The sequence below is a fragment of the Petromyzon marinus genome, unplaced genomic scaffold, assembly GCF_048934315.1.
Source record: "Petromyzon marinus isolate PM22_M1 ecotype Great Lakes invasive population unplaced genomic scaffold, UKy_Petmar_22M1.pri1.0 PM_G_Scaffold_34, whole genome shotgun sequence".
Taxonomy (NCBI): domain Eukaryota; kingdom Metazoa; phylum Chordata; class Hyperoartia; order Petromyzontiformes; family Petromyzontidae; genus Petromyzon; species Petromyzon marinus.
Genome location: NW_027422917.1, coordinates 1,439,996 through 1,461,439, shown reverse-complemented (window position 1 = coordinate 1,461,439; position 21,444 = coordinate 1,439,996). Strand labels below are relative to the sequence as shown.

The following is a 21,444-nucleotide window of genomic DNA, read 5'->3' as shown; positions in this document are numbered from 1 at the left end:
TGGCTGCATAATTTACAAGAACTAATAACATGCAGTATGTAACCATGATAATAATTTTCAGCCGTTTGTAAATTCCCTGATGGATGAAAGCCTCCCCATGGCGTGTTCGATTAGCGCGGTTGGCTACGTACGGTGCGAATAGAAGTTCATCACACGTACGTACAGTTCTGGGGGTGTGTTTGACCATACTTCACCACAATGGTCAGTAAGGGCTGGTAAAGGCGGAGGACCAGTTAGCCGTGGCAGCGAATCCGAGTCTGGTCACCGGGTAAAAAATTCAGTACGTCAACCAGTGCTCCACCGCTCCACCACGGCGTATGTATGAGTGAAAAAGCAATTGCTTCTTACGTGCAGAATTCAAAACAATAATGACATCCACAGTCCTATTCCACTGTTACAGTTTGTTAGGAAAGAAAAACTGAAATCGTGCTGAGGCATTAAGCTGCCAACAACTACGCCTGCCATTCGCCACTGCGCAGCGGTGATGTCACCACGACGCTTGTGCCAAGCTACGTGCACTTTAAGGCCACGTTAAGCAACCGGGCATTGTGGCGCATCCCTGTGGTTTTGAAGCACGGTTGGTGGATCGCAGATTTGTTAAATGCCCAAATCTGCCCGACTGCAAGGTGGCCAAAAGAAAGCTGTGCAGCAAATTGGCTTCTTGAATCGATCTGCGTGCCACTTAAGAGTGAAATCCCATCATCCGCTCGAGTTTTTTTTTCTCTGGGTTACTCCGTCTCCCTCCCGCACGCAGAGCAGTGCCTTTAACAACACGGAATTATATTCTTGGTTCTTTCGGTAAAGTCACGAGGACAGCCCTGTCCTGTCACGAGGACAACGCTCTCCTCATGACAGCATGGTCCCTTCACCTGATGAAGGCCACTTGTGTTGTGGCCGAAACGTCGTGATTTTTTGTTGTTGTTTTATTTTTTTACCTACGTGACTTTACCGAATAGAACCAAAGAGTTTGGCAGGGCTTTCCTGAAAAAGTATTCGCGCCCAAGTTATACGCTCCTGGGTAAACAAGCGTCAAATTAAAGTAACTGCGTAGGTATTCAGATCTGTAAGACACTCAAGCTGCCTTGCGCCCCGCAATGCGCTGTGAGCTCTTTGTCACGACGAGTGCAGCAGACACATCGCAGGGAAGCCTTCATTCAGCTGCGGATTCAATGTGGCGGGCAGATGGCAGTGCCACGTGACACGTTTTGCGATGACAGTTTTTTCGCAACGTCACTTTTATTCGTAGCTTCGCTTTTATCTTGCGCCTTTTTAAAACTTGTTTCGGTCTCGGTGCGGATGGAGATTGCGCAATAGTTATTCAGCCACAGTTCGCTCAGCCTGTGCCCGCCGTAATGCTGCAAACACGTGCTGACAGTTACACGGACAGTAACAGAAGGGGCAAATTAACTACGGAAGTTGATTACATAATAGAATCGCCACGTCATATACCCATGAAAACGTGTTACACAGCATTAATTTCACGGATAATAGAATGTTTGCTTGCTTCATTAACCATTGGGTTTGTTATTTCATAAACGTTTCGTCAGGAAATGCGATGTTTTAGAACAAAATATACGTGCAAAGATAATCACCGAATGACTACCGTCATGAAAACGGAACTTATATTGTCGCGATACATCGCAGCATCGCCAGGTCACGGCGACTCTAGGTTTGACCAAATGAGCAGCTCGTCATTTGCGTGACTTTCACGTTAATTGCCCTGTGCCACGGAGCTCCAGTGTTTAGTTTGGCAATGGCCACCCTGCTCACTGCTCTGATTGCGTGTCTATTGGAGAATGTGTCCGTGCCTACGTACACACGGCTGTGGCTTATGGCCAACATCGGTGAGGAACGCCTGAAGTGGTCCTAGGCCTCCCGTGGGGTCTACTCGGCCTTGAGCGCGGTGCCTTGGTCGTCCTTTGTGTCGGCATCGGCACTGGGAAGACAAATGCGGCCGTGGTCTTGGCTAAACTCTTCCCTCGTGCACAGTGCTGGCCTCCGTAGGTGCTGGCTCACAGCACTTGGCCCCGACAGGCTGCTAAAGACCTTATAGGGGGGGGGTCTTTGTGCGTCATTCTACAATTATCAGTCTGAAGATAATCTGATGTTGCAACTTATGACTTTACTTATATATTTATGTGCGTGCAATTTTTGTTCCATTTCTCATGTGGGAGTAAATTTCTCTCCGATTTTTTAAAATTTGTTTCCAAGCTGTAGTTTTTTTTATTTTAGCTTTTGTTAATTTTCTTGACGCAGACTGTGTCCTGCTCTCGTGAGTTCTCATTTGGTTCAACGAAGTAAACTCTGCGTGCATGTGTGTGTACGTACGTGTGTGCACGCACAAGCGTGTGTGTGTGCGCACTGCGCGTGTATGTGCGCACTGCGCGTGCCATGCATGTGTGCGTGTGCATGCACGCACAAGCGTGTGTGTATGTGCGCACTGCGCGTGCCATGCATGTGTGCGCACGTGTGCGGCGCTGGCCACAACACCACCCCCGTGCGCCGTGCCCACCTTCATTGCCGTTCTCCAGCAAGCGCTTGCCTTAACACTCCGTGTAGAATACATGGGGAATATTTGTCTTTGCGTGTTCCTCCAGGGTCTGTTCAGCAATACTGATGTTCTGCTCAAGCCCAGCGGCCTCCTGGTTCTGCAAGGGGTACGTTCGCTACCGAGCGTGACCGAGCGCTAACGCATTTGCTGTTTTTGTTGCAGAGGTCCATCGTTTAAACCACCCCCGCCCCTCCCCTCCCCCATGCAGCCACCCTGGTTAATACTGCGGGTGTATAGACCATAGATGTGCACCGCCTGCTTCACAGTGGAAGGCAAAGATCCCGTGACGTCGTTCTAAACAAGAGTAGGGCCGCGTGCTCGCCGCACGCTGCAAATCAGAGAATTGCCGGCAAATTACTCAAATCGGAATGACGCGTTGTGGGCACCGCTCCAGTGGCAGACTTCTGCCGCAGGTCACCCGTGCAGACTCATCCTGATCGCTTGGTGTTCTCAGCAGGTTCATCAAAGAGACGCTCGCCAACAGCGGTTTTCACTCCTCACGCAGCAGCCTTAGTTCTCACCGGGTTAAACAAGAGCAGAGGCGCTCATGGCTGTTTGAACTCCTCCTCACGCAGCCTTAACGCAAGTGAACGGGATTGTCTTCCCGCAGAGCAATGCGGATCTTGACGCCGTCTTGCGTGAGAGGTGAACCGAGTCCCGCTCCGCCGCACTTTATTTCTGCCGATTCTGCTCGCGGTTCAGCAAAGCTTTCGTTCACCCAGCAGAGCCATCAACATCCTGACCAACGCCACGGCTGGTGGGTTCAGAGCTTCTGGGTACCGGGGGTTGTAGTTGAGGAGTGTCACACGGTGGTTGTTGTTGTTGTTGTTTGACCATACCTCACCATGCTGGTGGGTGATTGATAAGGGAGCACATTGTCTCGCCTCTGGCCGAGTACGCGACCGGTATGGGTGCCGCTATCCACTGTCTACCATCTTTGGTCTTCCAAGGCTCTTGGCCACGCCTAGGCTGTACTCCTTTGAATATTTTTTTTAATATTTTAATTTATGCATGCAGAATGGACCTTGTTGAAATAACGGGGTTAAAATTGTACTCCACGATTGGCGGGTGGACTGATGGCACGGCGGTCGACATACTGCGGTTTAGACCCGTCAACCCGAGTTCCATTCCAGGCCATGGCTAACATCGGTGGCAAGTGATATCAGAACCGGTCCTGGGCCTCACTCCGTCAATCCCGCACTGGCCAGTAGTGTGGCGAAGATGGGCAAACAACCATAATACACATACTGTGGCAATGGCTTCGTCTAGCAGTGGCGTAAAATTACTATAGTTATTGAATAAAATATCTGAATGTCAATCTAGTGGCAATCCTTATTTGGGCAAAGCTACGCCCAGTGACTGCGGTTCATTAACAGAGACACAGAGAGAGACACAGATAGAGAGAGACACACAGCAACAACACAGAGAGAGACACAGATAGAAACACAGCAACAACACAGAGACACAGAGAGAGACACACAGATAGAGAGACACAGCAACAACACAGAGACACAGAGAGAGGCACACCACAGAGACACAGATAGAGAGAGACACAGCAATAACACAGAGACACAGATAGAGAGAGACACACAGCAACAACACAGAGACACAAAGAGAGAGACACAGCAACAACACAGATAGAGAAAGAGACACAGCAACAACACAGAGACACAGAGAGAGACACAGATAGAGAGAGACACACAGCAACAACACAGAGACACAGAGAGAGACACAGCAACACAGATAGAGAGACACAGCAACAACACAGATAGAGACACACAGCAACAACACAGAGACACAGATAGAGAGAGACACAGCAACAACACAGAGACACAGAGAGAGACACAGCAACACAGATAGAGAGAGAGACACAGCAACAACACCGATAGAGACACACAGCAACAACACAGAGACACAGAGAGAGACACAGCAACAACACAGATAGAGAGAGAGACACAGCAACAACACAGAGACACAGAGAGAGAGACACAGCAACAACACAGATAGAGAGACACAGCAACAACACAGAGACACAGAGAGAGACACAGCAACACCACAGATAGAGAGAGAGACACAGCAACAACACAAAGACACAGAGAGACACAGCAACAACACAGATAGAGAGAGAGACACAGCAACAACACGGAGACACAGAGAGAGAGACACAGCAACAACACAGAGACACAGATAAAGACACAGCAACAACACAGAGACACAGAGAGAGAGAGACACAGCACAGAGACACAGAGAGAGACACAGCAACGACACAGATAGAGAGAGACACAGCAACAACACAGAGACACAGAGAGAGAGACAACACAGAGACGCACTTTGGCTGCTGAAGTCAAAACTGCGGAAATGAAGGACGCGCGGTACGGGAGGTGGATGGGGGAGAGAGTCGGGGTAGGGGGAGAGAGAGAGAGAGATGGGGAGAGATGGGGGAGCGCTGAACGAGAGAGAGGGGGGTTATCTACTCACTTCCAGCGGAGATTTTACATTCTCCATCGCTACAACGGCAGATAAAAAAAAATTTCGTCAACTGAGAAGCGGAGGAGCAGATTCCACCACCACCACCGTCACCACCACCACCACCGCTGCTGTGCGTGTGGGGGTGTAACGTGTCAGTATTTAAATGTCTTAACCCAGCCACGTGCTGTGTTCAAAGTGCCTAGCTGGTGTGTCACGTGTCAGAATTTAAATGTCTTAGCCCAGCCACGTGCTGTGTTCAAAGTGCCTAGCGAGTGTGTCACGTGTCAGTATTTAAATGTCTTAGCCCAGCCACGTACTGTGTTCAAAGTGCCTAGCGGGTGTCACGTGTCAGTATTTGAATGTCTTAGCCCAGCCACGTGCTGTGTTCAAAGTACCTAGCTGGTGTGTCACGTGTCAGTATTTAAATGTCTTAGCCCAGCCACGTGCCTCCACTTAGCACCTTAATTAATTGAGTGGTTAATTGCTTTAGCCAGGTGTGGTGGTGTGTATATAAAATCTCCTCTTGAAATCACGCGATACCCTCCACCCCATTATTTTGGCCAAGTGTAAGAAATACAATTTTAAGACTTAAAACTTTCATGACTGCAGGAATTCATTTTCTTGGTGTTGGGATCGAAACGTCGTAGTTAATTTTATTTCCTTTGAAACCTTTATCCGTGACTTTACCGAATGACCCAAAGTCGCGTGACGTCATTTATGGACGTCCCCTTAATTATTATTTTTGTATAGAGGATTTTACCACGGTCAAGTCGTGCGTGAATGAAATGATCATTATTGCTGGGTTCCCAATCACTCCGTGTTCACACCTCGTTCACACCTCGTCACGCTGTGTGTGTGTTACACCTCGTCACACACTGTGTGATCACACCTCGTTACAATGTGTGTTCACACCTCGTCACACTGTGTGTGTGTTCACACCTCGTCACACTGTGTGTGTTCACACCTCGTTACAATGTGTGTTCACACCTCGTCACACTGTGTTCACACCTCGTCACACTGTGTGTGTGTTCACACCTCGTCACACTGTGTGTGTGTTCACACCTCGTCACACTGTGTGTGTGTTCACACCTCGTCACACACTGTGATCACACCTCGTTACAATGTGTGTTCACAGCTCGTCACACTGTGTGTGTGTTACACCTCGTCACACTGTGTGTGTTCACACCTCGTCACACTGTGTGTGTGTTACACCTCGTCACACTGTGTGTGTTACACCTCGTCACACTGTGTGTGTTCACACCTCATCACACTGTGTGTGTTCACACCTCGTCACACTATGTGTTCACACCTCGTCACGCTGTGTGTGTGTTCACACCTCGTCACACTGTGTGTGTTCACACCTCGTCACACTGTGTGTGTTCACACCTCGTCACACTGTGTGTGTGTTCACACCTCGTCACACTGTGTGTGTTCACACCTCGTCACACTGTGTGTGTTCACACCTCGTCACGCTTTGTGTGTTCACACCTCGTCACGCTGTGTGTGTTCACACCTCGTCACACTGTGTGTGCGTGTTCACACCTCGTCACACTGTGTGTGTGTTCACACCTCGTCACACTGTGTTCACACCTCGTCACACTGTGTGTGTGTTCACACCTCGTCACACTGTGTGTGTGTTCACACCTCGTCACACTGTGTGTGTGTTCACACCTCGTCACACACTGTGTGATCACACCTCGTTACAATGTGTGTTCACAGCTCGTCACACTGTGTGTGTGTTACACCTCGTCACACTGTGTGTGTTCACACCTCGTCACACTGTGTGTGTGTTACACCTCGTCACACTGTGTGTGTTACACCTCGTCACACTGTGTGTGTTCACACCTCGTCACACTGTGTGTGTTCACACCTCGTCACACTATGTGTTCACACCTCGTCACGCTGTGTGTGTGTTCACACCTCGTCACACTGTGTGTGTTAACACCTCGTCACACTGTGTGTGTTCACACCTCGTCACACTGTGTGTGTGTTCACACCTCGTCACACTGTGTGTGTTCACACCTCGTCACACTGTGTGTGTTCACACCTCGTCACGCTTTGTGTGTTCACACCTCGTCACGCTGTGTGTGTTCACACCTCGTCACACTGTGTGTGCGTGTTCACACCTCGTCACACTGTGTGTGTGTTCACACCTCGTCACGGTGTGTGTTCACACCTCGTCACACGCTGTGTGTGTTCACACCTCATCACACACTGTGTGTGTTCACACCTCGTCACACTGTGCGTGTTCACACCTCATCACACACTGTGCGTGTTCACACCTCGTCACGCTGTGTGTGTTCACACCTCGTCACGCTGTGTGTGTTCACACCTCGTCACGCTGTGTGTGTTCACACCTCGTCACACTGTGTGTGTTCACACCTCGTCACGCTTTGTGTGTTCACACCTCGTCACGCTGTGTGTGTTCACACCTCGTCACACTGTGTGTGCGTGTTCACACCTCGTCACACTGTGTGTGTGTTCACACCTCGTCACGGTGTGTGTTCACACCTCGTCACACGCTGTGTGTGTTCACACCTCATCACACACTGTGTGTGTTCACACCTCGTCACACTGTGCGTGTTCACACCTCATCACACACTGTGCGTGTTCACACCTCGTCACGCTGTGTGTGTTCACACCTCGTCACGCTGTGTGTGTTCACACCTCGTCACGCTGTGCTTGTTCACACCTCGTCACGCTGTGTGTGTTCACACCTCGTCACACTGTGTGTGTGTTCACACCTCGTCACGCTGTGTGTGTTCACACCTCGTCACACTGTGTGTGTGTGTTCACACCTCGTCACGCTGTGTGTTCACACCTCGTCACACTGTGTGTTCACACCTCGTCACGCTGTGTGTGTTCACACCTCGTCACGCTGTGTGTTCACACCTCGTCACACTGTGTGTGTGTTCACACCTCGTCATGCTGTGTGTGTTCACACCTCGTCACGCTGTGTGTGTGTTCACACCTCGTCACGCTGTGTGTGTTCACACCTCGTCACACGCTGTGTGTGTTCACACCTCGTGACACTGTGTGTGTCCACACCTCGTCACACTGTGTGTTCACACCTCGTCACACTGTGTGTGTTCACACCTCGTCACACTGTGTGTGCGTGTTCACACCTCGTCACGCTGTGTGTGTGTTCACACCTCGTCACGCTGTGCATGTTCACACCTCGTCACGCTGTGCATGTTCACACCTCGTCACGCTGTGCATGTTCACACCTCGTCATGCTGTGTGTGTTCACACCTCGTCACGCTGTGTGTGTGTGTTCACACCTCGTCACGCTGTGTGTGTTCACACCTCGTCACAGGCTGTGTGTGTTCACACCTCGTCACACTGTGTGTGTCCACACCTCGTCACACTGTGTGTTCACACCTCGTCACACTGTGTGTGTTCACACCTCGTCACACTGTGTGTGCGTGTTCACACCTCGTCATGCTGTGTGTGTGTTCACACCTCGTCACGCTGTGCATGTTCACACCTCGTCACGCTGTGCATGTTCACACCTCGTCACGCTGTGTGTTCACACCTCGTCACGCTTTGTGTGTTCACACCTCGTCACGCTGTGTGTGTTAACACCTCGTCACGGTGTGTGTTCACACCTCTTCACACGCTGTGTGTGTTCACACCTCGTCACACACTGTGTGTGTTCACACCTCGTCACACTGTGCGTGTTCCCACCTCATCACACACTGTGCGTGTTCACACCTCGTCACGCTGTGTGTGTTCACACCTCGTCACGCTGTGCTTGTTCACACCTCGTCACGCTGTGTGTGTTCACACCTCGTCACACTGTGTGTGTTCACACCTCGTCACACTGTGTGTGCGTGTTCACACCTCGTCACGCTGTGTGTGTGTTCACACCTCGTCACGCTGTGCATGTTCACACCTCGTCACGCTGTGTGTGTGTTCACACCTCGTCACGCTGTGTGTGTTCACACCTCGTCACACTGTGTGTGTTCACACCTCGTCATGCTGTGTGTGTTCACACCTCGTCACGCTGTGTGTGTTCACACCTCGTCACATTGTGTGTGTGTTCACACCTCGTCATGCTGTGTGTGATCACACCTCGTCACACGCTGTGTGTGTTCACACCTCGTCACACTGTGTGTGATCACACCTCGTCACACGCTGTGCTTGTTCACACCTCGTCACGCTGTGTGTGTGTTCACACCTCGTCACACTGTGTGTTCACACCTCGTCACACTGTGTGTGTGTTCACACCTCGTCACACTGTGTGTGTGTTCACACCTCGTCACACTGTGTGTGTTCACACCTCGTCACACTGTGTGTGTGTTCACACCTCGTCACGCTGTGTGTGTTCACACCTCGTCACGCTGTGTGTGTGTTCACACCTCGTCACGCTGTGTGTGTTCACACCTCGTCACGCTGTGTGTGTTCACACCTCGTCACGCTGTGTGTGTGTTCACACCTCGTCACACTGTGTGTGATCACACCTCGTCACACGCTGTGTGTGTGTGTTCACACCTCGTCACACTGTGTGTTCACACCTCGTCACACTGTGTGTTCACACCTCGTCACACTGTGTGTTCACACCTCGTCACACTGTGTGTGTTCACACCTCGTCACGCTGTGTGTGTTCACACCTCGTCACGCTGTGTGTGTGACGAGGTGTTCTGGCTGTGGTGGGTGAGGCAGGGCGGGGCCAGGCACACACAAACACAAAGATTCCCCACTGTGTAGCCTGTAACAGACTGTAGGGGCAAGTGTTGTTAGCGAGTAGCAGCACCTATGAGGGCTACCGGCACTGTGGCACACGAGGGGGTGGGTGGTCAGCACCACGCCCGGCCGCCTTTGTCTCCCTCCTGGCGATGTTTACTACACACCGCACCAGGTACTCATTTGAGGTGCGGTGGGTGGTGGTCATGGTGGCGGTAGCGGTGGTGGCAGTGGTGGTGGTGTTGGTGGTGGTGGTGGTGCCGGTGGTGGTGGTGGTGGCGGTGGTGGCGGTGGTGGTGGTGGTAGTGGCGGTGGTGGTGGTGGCCGTGGTGGTGGTGGTGGTGGCGGTGGTGGTGGTCGTGGTGGCGGTGTTGGTGGTGGTGGTGGCGGTGGTGGTGGTGGCGGTGGTGGTGGCAGTGGTGGCAGTGGTGGTGGCAGTGGTGGTGGTGGCGGTGGTGGCAGTGGTGGTGGTGGTGGCAGTGGTGGTGGTGGCAGTGGTGGCAGTGGTGGTGGCAGTGGTGGTGGCAGTGGTGGTGGTGGCAGTGGTGGTGGTGGCAGTGGTGGTGGTGGTGGCAGTGGTGGTGGTGGCGGTGGTGGCAGTGGTGGTGGCGGTGGTGGTGGCGGTGGTCATGGTGGTGGTGGTGGCAGTGGCGGTGGTGGCAGTGGTGGTGGTGGTGGCGGTGGTGGTGGTGGCAGTGGCGGTGGTGGCAGTGGTGATGGTGGTGGTGGCAGTGGTGGTGGTGGCAGTGGTGGTGGTGCGTGTTCACACACTAGGGGGCAGTGGGGGTGGTCTGACTTAGTCCACTAGGGGGCAGTGGGGTGGTGTCTGACTTAGTCCACTAGGGGGCAGTGGGGGTGGTGTCTGACTTAGTCCACTAGGGGGCAGTGGGGTGGTGTCTGACTTAGTCCACTAGGGGGCAGTGGGGGTGGTGTCTGACTTAGTCCACTAGGGGGCGGTGGGGGTGGTGTCTGACTTAGTCCACTAGGGGGCAGTGGGGGTGGTGTCTGACTTAGTCCACTAGGGGGCAGTGGGGGTGGTGTCTGACTTAGTCCACTAGGGGGCGGTGGGGCGCCACCCCACCAGGCAGCTGGACATGAGAATGTTTTTTCATTTAAAAAAAGACTTTGCTATAGGTAACATTTTGAGTAGTTCGTATAAGAAACCGCCGCTGCAACGCCGCGCGGTCTGATTTGTGCCTCGTGGGAGGTCTCGAGACCTTTCGCCGTGGGGTTTATATCTTGCAGAACTAACGGACAACCTGAAGTGGCATCACCCTGTGTTTGGGCCGAAACGTCGTGAGAATTTTATTGTTATTTTATTATTTTATCAATTTATTATTTTATTCTCATTCTACGTGGTGGTGACTTTACCGAAAGAACCAAAGAAGATGAATCCTTGCAGTCACGAAAGCTTTAAATCGGAATTTAATGTTTGTGTTTTTTAATCACGAGTATGTTTGTTCTGTTCTGTATGTACATGGACACAGTTCAACATTCAAAGCATCACAAGGGACAATATCCTCTAAATGCGATGGGTTTTATTCCGCTGTTTGGCCACTACTTAGACCACTTCGAGTCGCACCTTGGCACAGCAATGAGCAATGTCACCCGATTCTACCAAATGCGGTGTCCAATGTTTTGGCCCACGTGCCGTCGTCAGGTGCCGCCAGCCCACGTGACCGTCTGTTGTGACGAGAATGTCGACCCGACTGTCGGTGGCACTCACTGACGCCCCGTGCCCCTGCTGGACGTCTTTGGGGGGAAAAAATTAATGATTGGGTGAGTGAGTGGGTGAGTGGATGGGTGAGTGAGCGGGTGAGCGGGTGAGTAAGCGGGTGAGTGAGTGGGTGGGTGGGTGAGTGGGTGAGTGAGTGGGTGGGTGAGTGGGTGAGTGGGTGGTTGGGTAAGTGAGTGGGTGAGTGGATGGGTGAGTGAGCGGGTGAGTGAGCGGGTGAGTGAGCGGGTGAGTGGTTGGGTGAGTGAGTGGATGGCTGAGTGAGCGGGTGAGTTAGTGAGTGGGTGAGCGGGTGAGTTAGTGAGTGGAACTCGAGCCCGCCCGCCCGCCTGCCCGCCCACACGCCCGCACGCACGACCCTCCCCTGTATGTCCAGTGTGTCCGGCCTTCCACCCCGCTGGCCGGCGCGCCGTTGAATTTGGCCGCTCGTCGCTCGTCGACTCGATGGGCTACGAGGTCACGGAGAGGGAGGAGGAGGAGAAACAGAGAAGGGCGGGCGGGCGGCGAAGAGAAAGGAAGATAGCGCGTGAGTCTGTGACGCGGGTCGCTCCACGCGCAGCGAGCAAGCGCGGAGACACAGAGAGACACGAAGAGACACGCGGAGACACGGAGAGACGCGGAGAGACACGGAGAGACAGGGAGAGACGCGGAGAGACACGGAGAGATGTGGAGAGACAAGGACACGGAGAGATACGCAGAGAGACACGCGGAGATACAGAGAGACACGGAGAGACACAGAGAGACACGGAGAGACACGGGACGGCCTTGAGGGTTTTATTGGTGATTCTTGGTCCTTTCGATGAAGTAACGGTAGATAGAAAATAAAAATAACGCGGCAAAAATTAGATAGTAAAAATGTTAAATAATCACTGGGAAAATAACATAAGCCAAAAAAGCCCACGACGTTTCGATGGCAACACGAGCGGCCTTCATCAGGCGGAGAGAATAGTTGTTGTTAGTGTGAGAGCTGTACAGAGCAGCACACGAGGCGTGGCGGGGTGGGGGGCGACGTTGGGGGGCGGTGAGGAACGGCAGACGCCGGATTAACCCACTCACCGGCACGGCGACGGCCTCACCACTGGCACACACACAGAGAGAACAGCTCACCACTGACACACAGAGAGAACAGCTCACCCCTGGCACACAGAGAGAACAGCTCACCACTAGCACACAGAGAACAGCTCACCACTGGCACACAGAGAGAGAACAACTCACAACTAGCACACACAGAGAACAGCTCACCACTGGCACAGCGATAGAACAGCTCACTACTGGTACACAGAGAGAACAGCTCACCACTGGCACACACAGAGAACAGCTCATCACTGGCACACAGAGAGAACAGCTCACCACTGACACACAGAAAGAACAGCTCACTACTGGCACACACAGAGAGAGAGAACAGCTCACCACTGGCACAGAGAGAACAGCTCACCACTGGCACACACAAAGAGAACAGCTCACCACTGGCACAGAGAGAACAGCTCACCACTGGGACACAGAGAGAGAACAGCTCACCACTGACACACAGAGAGAACAGCTCACCACTGGCACACAGAGAGAACAGCTCACCACTGGCACACACAGAGAGAACAGCTCACCACTGGCACAGAGAGAGAACAGCTCACCACTGCCACACAGAGAGAACAGCTCACCACTGGCACACAGAGAGAGAACAGCTTACCACTGGCACACAGAGAGAACAGCTCACCACTGGCACACAGAGAGAATAGCTCACCACTAGCCCACAAAGTTGCTCACCACTGCCAACCCAGCCAAAAGTGGACAGATTCCACACATCTAGTCCTGGTGCTACCCCACACACAAAGACCCCCAGTGTAGCGAGCAGCACCTACGAAGGCCGGCACAGAACAAGAGGGGGTGGGTGGTCGGCACCACGCCCGGCTGCCTTTGTCTCCCTCGAGGCCGATGTATACACACTGCACCAGGTTACTCATGTAAGGCTAAGTCGACCTAGGGGGTTGCCCGGGACCGGATGACAACAAATCGTCGCCGGTGCCGGTGGCCGTGAGCGGGAAGTGAACTGTGGGTCGCCGGGTTCGCAGTGCAGCGTGGCGCTAACCGCTGCGCCACCGCTCCGCACCTCCGGTTAGCGCACGGCCGGCTACGTACAAGGAACGAAACTGGTGGACTGCTCCACAAGTCTGGCTGTCGACCTGATGAAGCCGGTTGTAATTACTGGCGAAACGTCACGGCACTCGGATTGTAAATGTTGTGGCTTGGCTCTGCCCCTCCCCCAGTAGGGATGTGGAATCTCCACCACCGACTGTGCACCCCACACACCACTTGTTTTGAGCGTTGACACGGAATACATTTTTTTGCAAATTTCCGCGTAAAAATTTAATGACGTCAACTAAAACAACGAAACGAATAGACGACTGTGCACAATCAAACACGCGCACAACCGGTGACGAATTTTGCCACGTTCTGTTGACGTTGACAACCCTTGCTCGTCGGCTACGTCCGGTGGTTGGCGGGTCTTTCACGACGCGTTTAAATATTCACGCCGTCTAACCCCCAAAACACCTCCGTTGCGGATGATATCGGTCGTGAAAGCCTCCTAAAGGAACCCGTTGACTTTGACCCACCGCCGTGACCCACCGTGTTCTGGGTTCAACACGAAAGGAAAAAGCGTCACTGTGTGTGACGCCCAGAGGCTTCGCCCGAGGCAAGGCCGGTGAACTTCCAGACCACAAGAGGCAACTCACCCCCCCAGCCTCCCCCCTTCTCTATTCAATGCGGGTTCCTCCCACCCCCTCAGCTCGACACGAAACTCCACAGCAACACGGCAAGTTGCAGAACATGCACCGTCACCACCGTCACGGTGTAGAACGTGACACTGTCACTGTGTACACCGTCACCACCGTCACGGTGTACAACGTGCACCGTCACCGTGTAGAACGTGCACCGTCACCACCGTCAAGGTGTACAACGTGCACCGTCACCGTGTAGAACGTGCACCGTCACCACCATCACCGTGTACAACGTGCACTGTCACGGTGTAGAGCGTGACACCGTCACGGTGTAGAACGTGCACCGTCACCACCGTCACGGTGTAGAACGTGCACCGTCACCACCGTCACGGTGTAGAGCGTGCACCATCACCACCGTCACGGTGTACAACGTGCACCGTCACCGTGTACAACGTGTCCCGTCGCTACGCGCCTGTTATACCGCGGAATGCGGCGCCGTTGCCGGGAGCGTGCCGACCACCGCCGCCCGCTTGCGATGCCGCGCCGAGCGAGCGAATCGACGGGGCTCAACGTTGGACTCGCGAACCAAATTTTGGGCTCGCCAACAAAGCGACTTCAGGAACGGCCCCTCTGGAACCCAAACTCGCTTGCGAGCGGACGGAGTCACCCGCGACAAGCCAATTGCAGCCTCGCGAAGGCCGGAAACCCCCTCGCCGTGCCCCGCCCACCCCAACAGGCCACGCCCCCCTCGTCTGCCGCACGGCGGTTTGGCTCGCGATAAGCCGCGGGGTTAAATTGTGCAATTTTTTTATTTATTTTTTAAAGCAAAAATCGACAGATTTTAAGATTCGATTCTCTAATCCGGAACCCCCCCGACACTGAACAAACCTTTCGCCCAACTCGCTCGCCCGCCCGCCCTGCCGATTCCACCATCGACCGATCACGCGTCGGGGTGGAGGGGGAGGCGGGCGAGAGAGGCGCGCGGCACGTTCGCCGCTGGGAGCTACGCGCTGACAAAATTGAAATCGTGATCGCACGTCTAACCGGAACCGCCACCACCCCCACCGCTACCCACTCTCCCTCTCTCTCTCTCCGGATTACCGTTCGGCGATTCGCGGCGGCGACGACGTTCGCCGCCTGACGCGTCGTTCCGCCTTCGTTTGAAACGTCGCTTTCGTTTACCGGGTCCGCGACGCGACGCCAACGGAGGGCTCCCGACGCCGCCGATTCAATCGGGCTTCGGGGGTCTCTCGCTCGCCGTCCCACAAGCCCCCCCCCACCCCCGCCCCCCCCCCCTCCGAGAACCGGGAGCGAGCCGAGAGGTCGCCGCCGCACGACGGAACGGCGACGCTCTCACGGGCCGCTCTCCCCCCCCTCGCGCCGGAGGAGGCCCCGGCCCCCGCGCGGCCCTCCGCTCGCCCGTGGGGCGACCCGCCCAGGGCCCGGCGGAGCGCCGGGAGGCCGTCGGGGGGCGCCGGTGCCGGGAGGCCGACGGAGGTGCCGGTGCCGGGCGGGTCGCGGGTCGCGGGCGTGGGCGGGCGGCACATCGACACGGGGGGGCAGTCGTCAATCCTGCGGTGGGAGGTGAGGGAGGTGAGGGAGGTGAGGGAGGTGAGGGAGGGAGGTGAGGGAGGTGAGGGAGGTGAGGGAGGTGAGGGAGGGAGGAGGTGAGGTGAGGGAGGGAGGTGAGGGAGGTGAGGGAGGTGAGGTGAGGTGAGGGAGGTGAGGGAGGTGAGGGAGGGAGGTGAGGGAGGTGAGAGAGGGAGGTGAGGGAGGTGAGGTGAGGGAGGTGAGGGAGGTGAGGGAGGGAGGTGAGGGAGGGGAGGTGAGGGAGGTGAGGTGAGGTGAGGGAGGGGAGGTGAGGGAGGTGAGGGAGGGAGGGTGAGGTGAGGGAGGTGAGGGAGGGAGGTGAGAGAGGTGAGGTGAGGGAGGGAGGTGAGGTGAGGTGAGGAGGTGAGGGAGGTGAGGGAGGAGGTGAGGGAGGTGAGGGAGGGAGGTGAGAGAGGTGAGGTGAGGTGAGGGAGGGAGGTGAGGGAGGTGAGGGAGGGAGGTGAGGGAGGTGAGGGAGGTGAGGTGAAGAGGGGGGAGGTGAGGTGAGGGAGGTGAGGTGAGGGAGGTGAGGGAGGAAGGTGAGGTGAGGGAGGTGAGAGAGGGATGTGTGAGGGAGGTGAGGAAGGTGAGAGAGGGAGGTGAGGGAGGTGAGGGAGGTGAGGGAGGGAGGTGAGGGAGGTGAGGGAGGTGAGGGAGGGAGGTGAGGTGAGGGAGGGGAGGTGAGAGAGGGGTGGTGGTGAGGGGAGGTGAGGGAGGTGAGGGAGGAGGGAGGGAGGGAGGGAGGAGGGAGGTGGGGGGGTGGGTGGGGAGGGAGGGGTGAGGGAGGGGTGGGGGGAGTGGAGGTGGGAGGGAGGGAGGTGAGGGAGGGAGGGGGTGAGGGGGAGGGATGTGGGTGAGGGAGGTGAGGGAGGTGAGGGAGGTGAGGGATGGTGGGGTGGTGAGGGTAGGGAGGTAAGGTGAGGGAGGTGAGGGAGGTAGGGAGGGAGGTGAGGGAGGTGAGGGAGGGAGGGAGGTGAGGTGAGGGAGGTGAGGGAGGTGAGGGGAGGGAGGTGAGGTTGAGGGAGGTGAAAGGGAGGTGAGGGAGGGGAGTAGGAGGGAGGGAGGGGGGAGAGGGAGGTGAGGTGAGGTGAGGGAGGTAAGGTGAGGGAGGTGAGGGAGGTAAGGTGAGGGAGGTGAGGGAGGTGAGGGAGGGAGGTGAGGGAGGTGAGGGAGGTGAGGGAGGTGAGGTGAGGAGGTGAGGGAGGTGAGGGAGGGAGGTGAGGTGAGGGAGGTGAGAAAGGGAGGTGAGGGAGGTGAGGGAGGTGAGGGAGGGAGGTGAGGTGAGGGAGGTGAGAAAGGGAGGTGAGGGAGGTGAGGGAGGTGAGGGAGGGAGGTGAGGTGAGGGAGGTGAGGTGCGGGAGGTTGAGTGAGGTGAGGGAGGTGAGGGAGAGAGGGATGGTGAGGTGAGGTGAGGGAGGTAAGGTGAGGGAGCTGAAGGAGGTGAGGGAGGGAGGTGAGGGAGGTGAGGTGGAGGTGAGGGAGGTGAGGGAGGTGGGGAGGAGGGAGGGAGGGAGGTGAGGAGGTGAGAGGTGAGGTGAGAGGGGAGGTGAGGAGGTGAGGGAGAGAGGTGAGGGAGGTGAGGGAGGGAGGTGAGGGAGGTGAGGGAGGTGGGGGAGTGAGGGAGGAGGTGATGGGAGGTGAGGTGAGGTGAGGGAGGTGAGGGAGGTGAGTGGAGGGAGGTGGAGGGGAGGTGAGAGAGGTGAGGGAGGTGAGGGAGGTGAGAGAGGGAGGTGAGGTGAGGAGGTGAGGGAGGTGACGGAGGTGAGGGTGAGAGGGGAGGTGAGGGAGGTGAGGGAGAGAGGAGGGAGTTAGCATATAATTTAGCATTGAAATGGCTGAGTGAATAGCTTGTGACTGGTCACAGAAAATAGCTATGTTAAAAGTTAAAGCATACACACCGCAGAGGCACCCCTTGCAAAGGAATTAGCATAGAATTTAGCATTGAAATAGCTAAGTTAAAGCATACACATCCGCAGAGGCACCCCTTGACAAAGGAATTAGCATAGAATTTAGCATTGAAATAGCTGAGTGATTAGCTTGTAACTGGTCACAGAAATAGCTATGTTAAAGTCAGAGCATACACATTCACCGAGGCACTTAGTACAAATCAAACAGGAGAATTTAGCATTGAAATAACTAGGCGAATTTCGCATTGAAATAACTGAGTGATTAGCTAGTGACTGGTCACAGAAATGGCTATGTTGAAGTCAATGCCTACACATCTGAGCTATTCAAAGTACTATATAGTGAACCAATAAAAAACTAAAATATAAATTACCTTAATGTTATCAATAAACTCTATATTCTCCAATCAGCTAAGCTACCAACAATAAGTCGTTATATATCACAATGCTATATGGCGAAAAAATGGGTGGATTCTTACCCTCAACTTTAGCAACACGGATAGCTACGGGCCCCGTTCAGACGGACGAGTTCATCCATGGTCGGAACAGAGGAGGGGGAGAGAGACAGCTGCGAGGCGCTATTATACTCTATGTTGTAAACAATACCATTAACCGTGGTGTGAGAGGTATTAAGAGTCAAGGCTGGCGAAAGAGCTGCGGTCTGAAGGTCATCGTAAAATACAATTAATTAAGAACAGAAATGGTTTAAAACATCTTTCCAATGGTTACTAAGCCAGAATCCATCCTCTCGGTTGAAATTGTCTCTGTGCTTGTATATGTGAATGGCCTCATGAACGAATCTCTCATGGTAGCCGGTTGGTTTGCAAAGAACCTCCGTCTTGGAGAAGTCAATGTCATGTGAGCCCACTGAATTATAACAGTGATCTTCCACGGCAGAGGAGTTCGTTCTATCGTGTTTCAAGTCTGCTTTATGTTCGCGGATGCGGTCCGAGATATGTCGTTTGGTTTCTCCAATGTAGCTACTACCACAGAGCCACTTTAGTTTGTAAACGCCCGGGTACTGTATGTCTGGAACAGCACCTTTCACAGATGGAATTAAATCACGGATTTTATGTTCTGTGTTGAATCGGACCTGGATCTTGTGTTTATTCAGGATTTTGGAGCTCTTTTTAGTGACCCCTGCAATGTAGGGTAAGGTGATGGTTTTGAGTGGCTCCACAAGAGGATCCTACTTCATGACTGGAGTGATGGCTTTGCGGATTGTGTAGTCGGAGTAACCATTAGCCCTGAGAGCCTGGTGTACGTGCTTGAGTTCACTGGTAATGTGTTCCTGGTCGGCAATGCATTGGGCTCTATGGTATAGAGTCTTGATGAGGGAGTTCTTCTGGGATGGATGGTGGTGGGAATCCGGTTTCAAGTAAGCATCTGTATGGGTAGCTTTCCTGTAGACAGAGTGGCTCATTGAACCATCATGTCTTATTTTAATTAAGACATCCAAAAAGGGTAGTTTGCCATCTTTTTCGACCTCCATGGTAAATCTGATGGCTGGGTGTATGGAATTGATGTGGTCGCGGAATTGGTCTAGAGCAGGCTGGCCATGTGGCCAGATGACAAAGGTGTCATCAACGTACCTCTTCCATAAGGTCGTGCGTAGAGTGGCAGTCTGGATGGCGTCAGTTTCAAATTTTTCCATGAATACGTTGGCTACAACCGGAGATAGGGGGGAGCCCATTGGGGTGCCCTCAGTTTGTTTGTTGAAAGCTCCATTCCAGGTGAAGTATGTGTTGGTTAAGCAATGTCTCACCAGGGGGGGTACATCAGTTTGCAGTCCTTGATGAACCAGGTCTTCAATGATAGCGATGGTGTCAGGTACCGGGACTTTGGTGAACAAGGACACCACATCAAAACTGACAAGCAGGTCGTCTGGGGACAGGGAAATGCCTTTGATTGTCGATACCAGGTGAGTAGAATTTAGTACCGCAGAGGTGGTTTTTCCAGTGAAAGGTCGCAGTATATCAGCAAGAAAACGTGCCAGTTTGTAGGTGGGGGAGTTGATAGTAGAGACGATGGGACGAAGGGGTGTATCTTCTTTGTGTATCTTTGGAAGGCCATATAATCTTGGTGGTCTGGCAGCAGAGGGTTTCAACGAGAACTGTTTGATCTCATCAATTAATGCTGTTGAATCAGAGATGATTTTGTTCGTTTTGGTGACCAGGCTGTTGGTGGGATCTCTTTTTATTTTTGTATAGCTGCCATCGTTGAGTAGTTCTTGAATTTTGTTGTTATATTCTGTTTTGTCCATGATGACAGTGGCATTGCCCTTGTCGGCTGAGAGGACGACAATATCATCCCTCTTTTTTAATTGAGATAATTCAAAACGTTCGTCTTTGCTGATATACTGCGACCTTTCACTGGTAAAACCACCTCTGCGGTACTAAACTCTACTCACCTGGTATTGACAATCAAAGGCATTTCCCTGTCCCCAGACGACCTGCTTGTCAGTTTTGATGTGGTGTCCTTGTTCACCAAAGTCCCGGTACCTGACACCATCGCTATCATTGAAGACCTGGTTCATCAAGGACTGCATAATGATGTACCCCCCCTGGTGAGACATTGCTTAACCAACACATACTTCACCTGGAATGGAACTTTCTACAAACAAACTGAGGGCACGCCAATGGGCTCCCCCCTATCTCCGGTTGTAGCCAACGAATTCATGGAAAAATTTGAAACTGACGCCATCCAGACTGCCACTCTACGCCCGACCTTATGGAAGAGGTACGTTGATGACACCTTTGTCATCTGGCCACATGGCCAGCCTGCTCGAGACCAATTCCGCGACCACATCAATTCCATACACCCAGCCATCAGATTTACCATGGAGGTCGAAAAAGATGGCAAACTACCCTTTTTGGATGTCTTAATTAAAAGGAGACATGATGGTTCAATGAGCCACTCTGTCTACAGGAAAGCTACCCATACAGATGCTTACTTGAAACCGGATTCCCACCACCATCCATCCCAGAAGAACTCCCTCATCAAGACTCTATACCATAGAGCCCAATGCATTTCCGACCAGGAACACATTACCAGTGAACTCAAGCACGTACACCAGGCTCTCAGGGCTAATGGTTACTCCGACTACACAATCCGCAAAGCCATCACTCCAGTCATGAAGAAGGATCCTCTTGTGGAGCCACTCAAAACCATCACCTTACCCTACATTGCAGGGGTCACTAAAAAGATCTCCAAAATCCTGAATAAACACAAGATCCAGGTCCGATTCAACACAGTACATAAAATCCGTGATTTAGTTCCATCTGTAAAAGGTGCTGTTCCAGACATACAGTACCCGGGCGTTTACAAACTAAAGTGGCTCTGTGGTAGTAGCTACATTGGAGAAACCAAACGACATATCTCGGACTGCATCCGCGAACATAAAGCAGACTTGAAACACGGTAGAACGAACTCCTCTGCCGTGGCAGATCACTGTTATAATTCAGTGGGCTCACATGACATTGACTCCTCCAAGACGGAGGTTCTTTGCAAACCAACCGGCTACCATGAGAGATTCGTTCATGAGGCCATTCACATATACAAGCACAGAGACAATTTCAACCGAGAAGATGGATTCTGGCTTAGTAACCATTGGAAAGATGTTTAAAACCATTTCTGTTCTTAATTAATTGTATTTTACGATGACCTTCAGACCGCAGCTCTTTCGTCAGCCTTGACTCTTAATACCTCTCACACCACGGTTAATGGTATGGTTTACAACATGGAGTATAATAGCGCCTCACAGCTGTCTCTCTCCCCCTCCTCTGTTCCGACCAT

At 53.3% G+C, this 21,444-nt stretch overlaps 1 protein-coding gene across 3 annotated transcripts in view; it reads right to left on the bottom strand.

Moving 5' to 3' along the window:
* Nucleotides 1-11,113: 11,113 nt before the first annotated feature.
* LOC142915740 (coxsackievirus and adenovirus receptor homolog) overlaps nucleotides 11,114-21,444 on the bottom strand; it is a 67,201-nt gene continuing 56,870 nt past the window's right edge. Inside the window, exon 7 of one of the 3 annotated variants that reach the window (XM_076061440.1) lies at nucleotides 11,114-11,890. In XM_076061440.1, coding sequence (XP_075917555.1) covers nucleotides 11,311-11,890 — 580 coding nt within the window. In that variant the 3' untranslated portion in view covers nucleotides 11,114-11,310. Of the gene's footprint in view, nucleotides 11,891-12,201; nucleotides 15,728-21,444 lie in introns of those variants that run through there. The other 2 variants (XM_076061441.1, XM_076061442.1) reach the window with 2 other exon arrangements.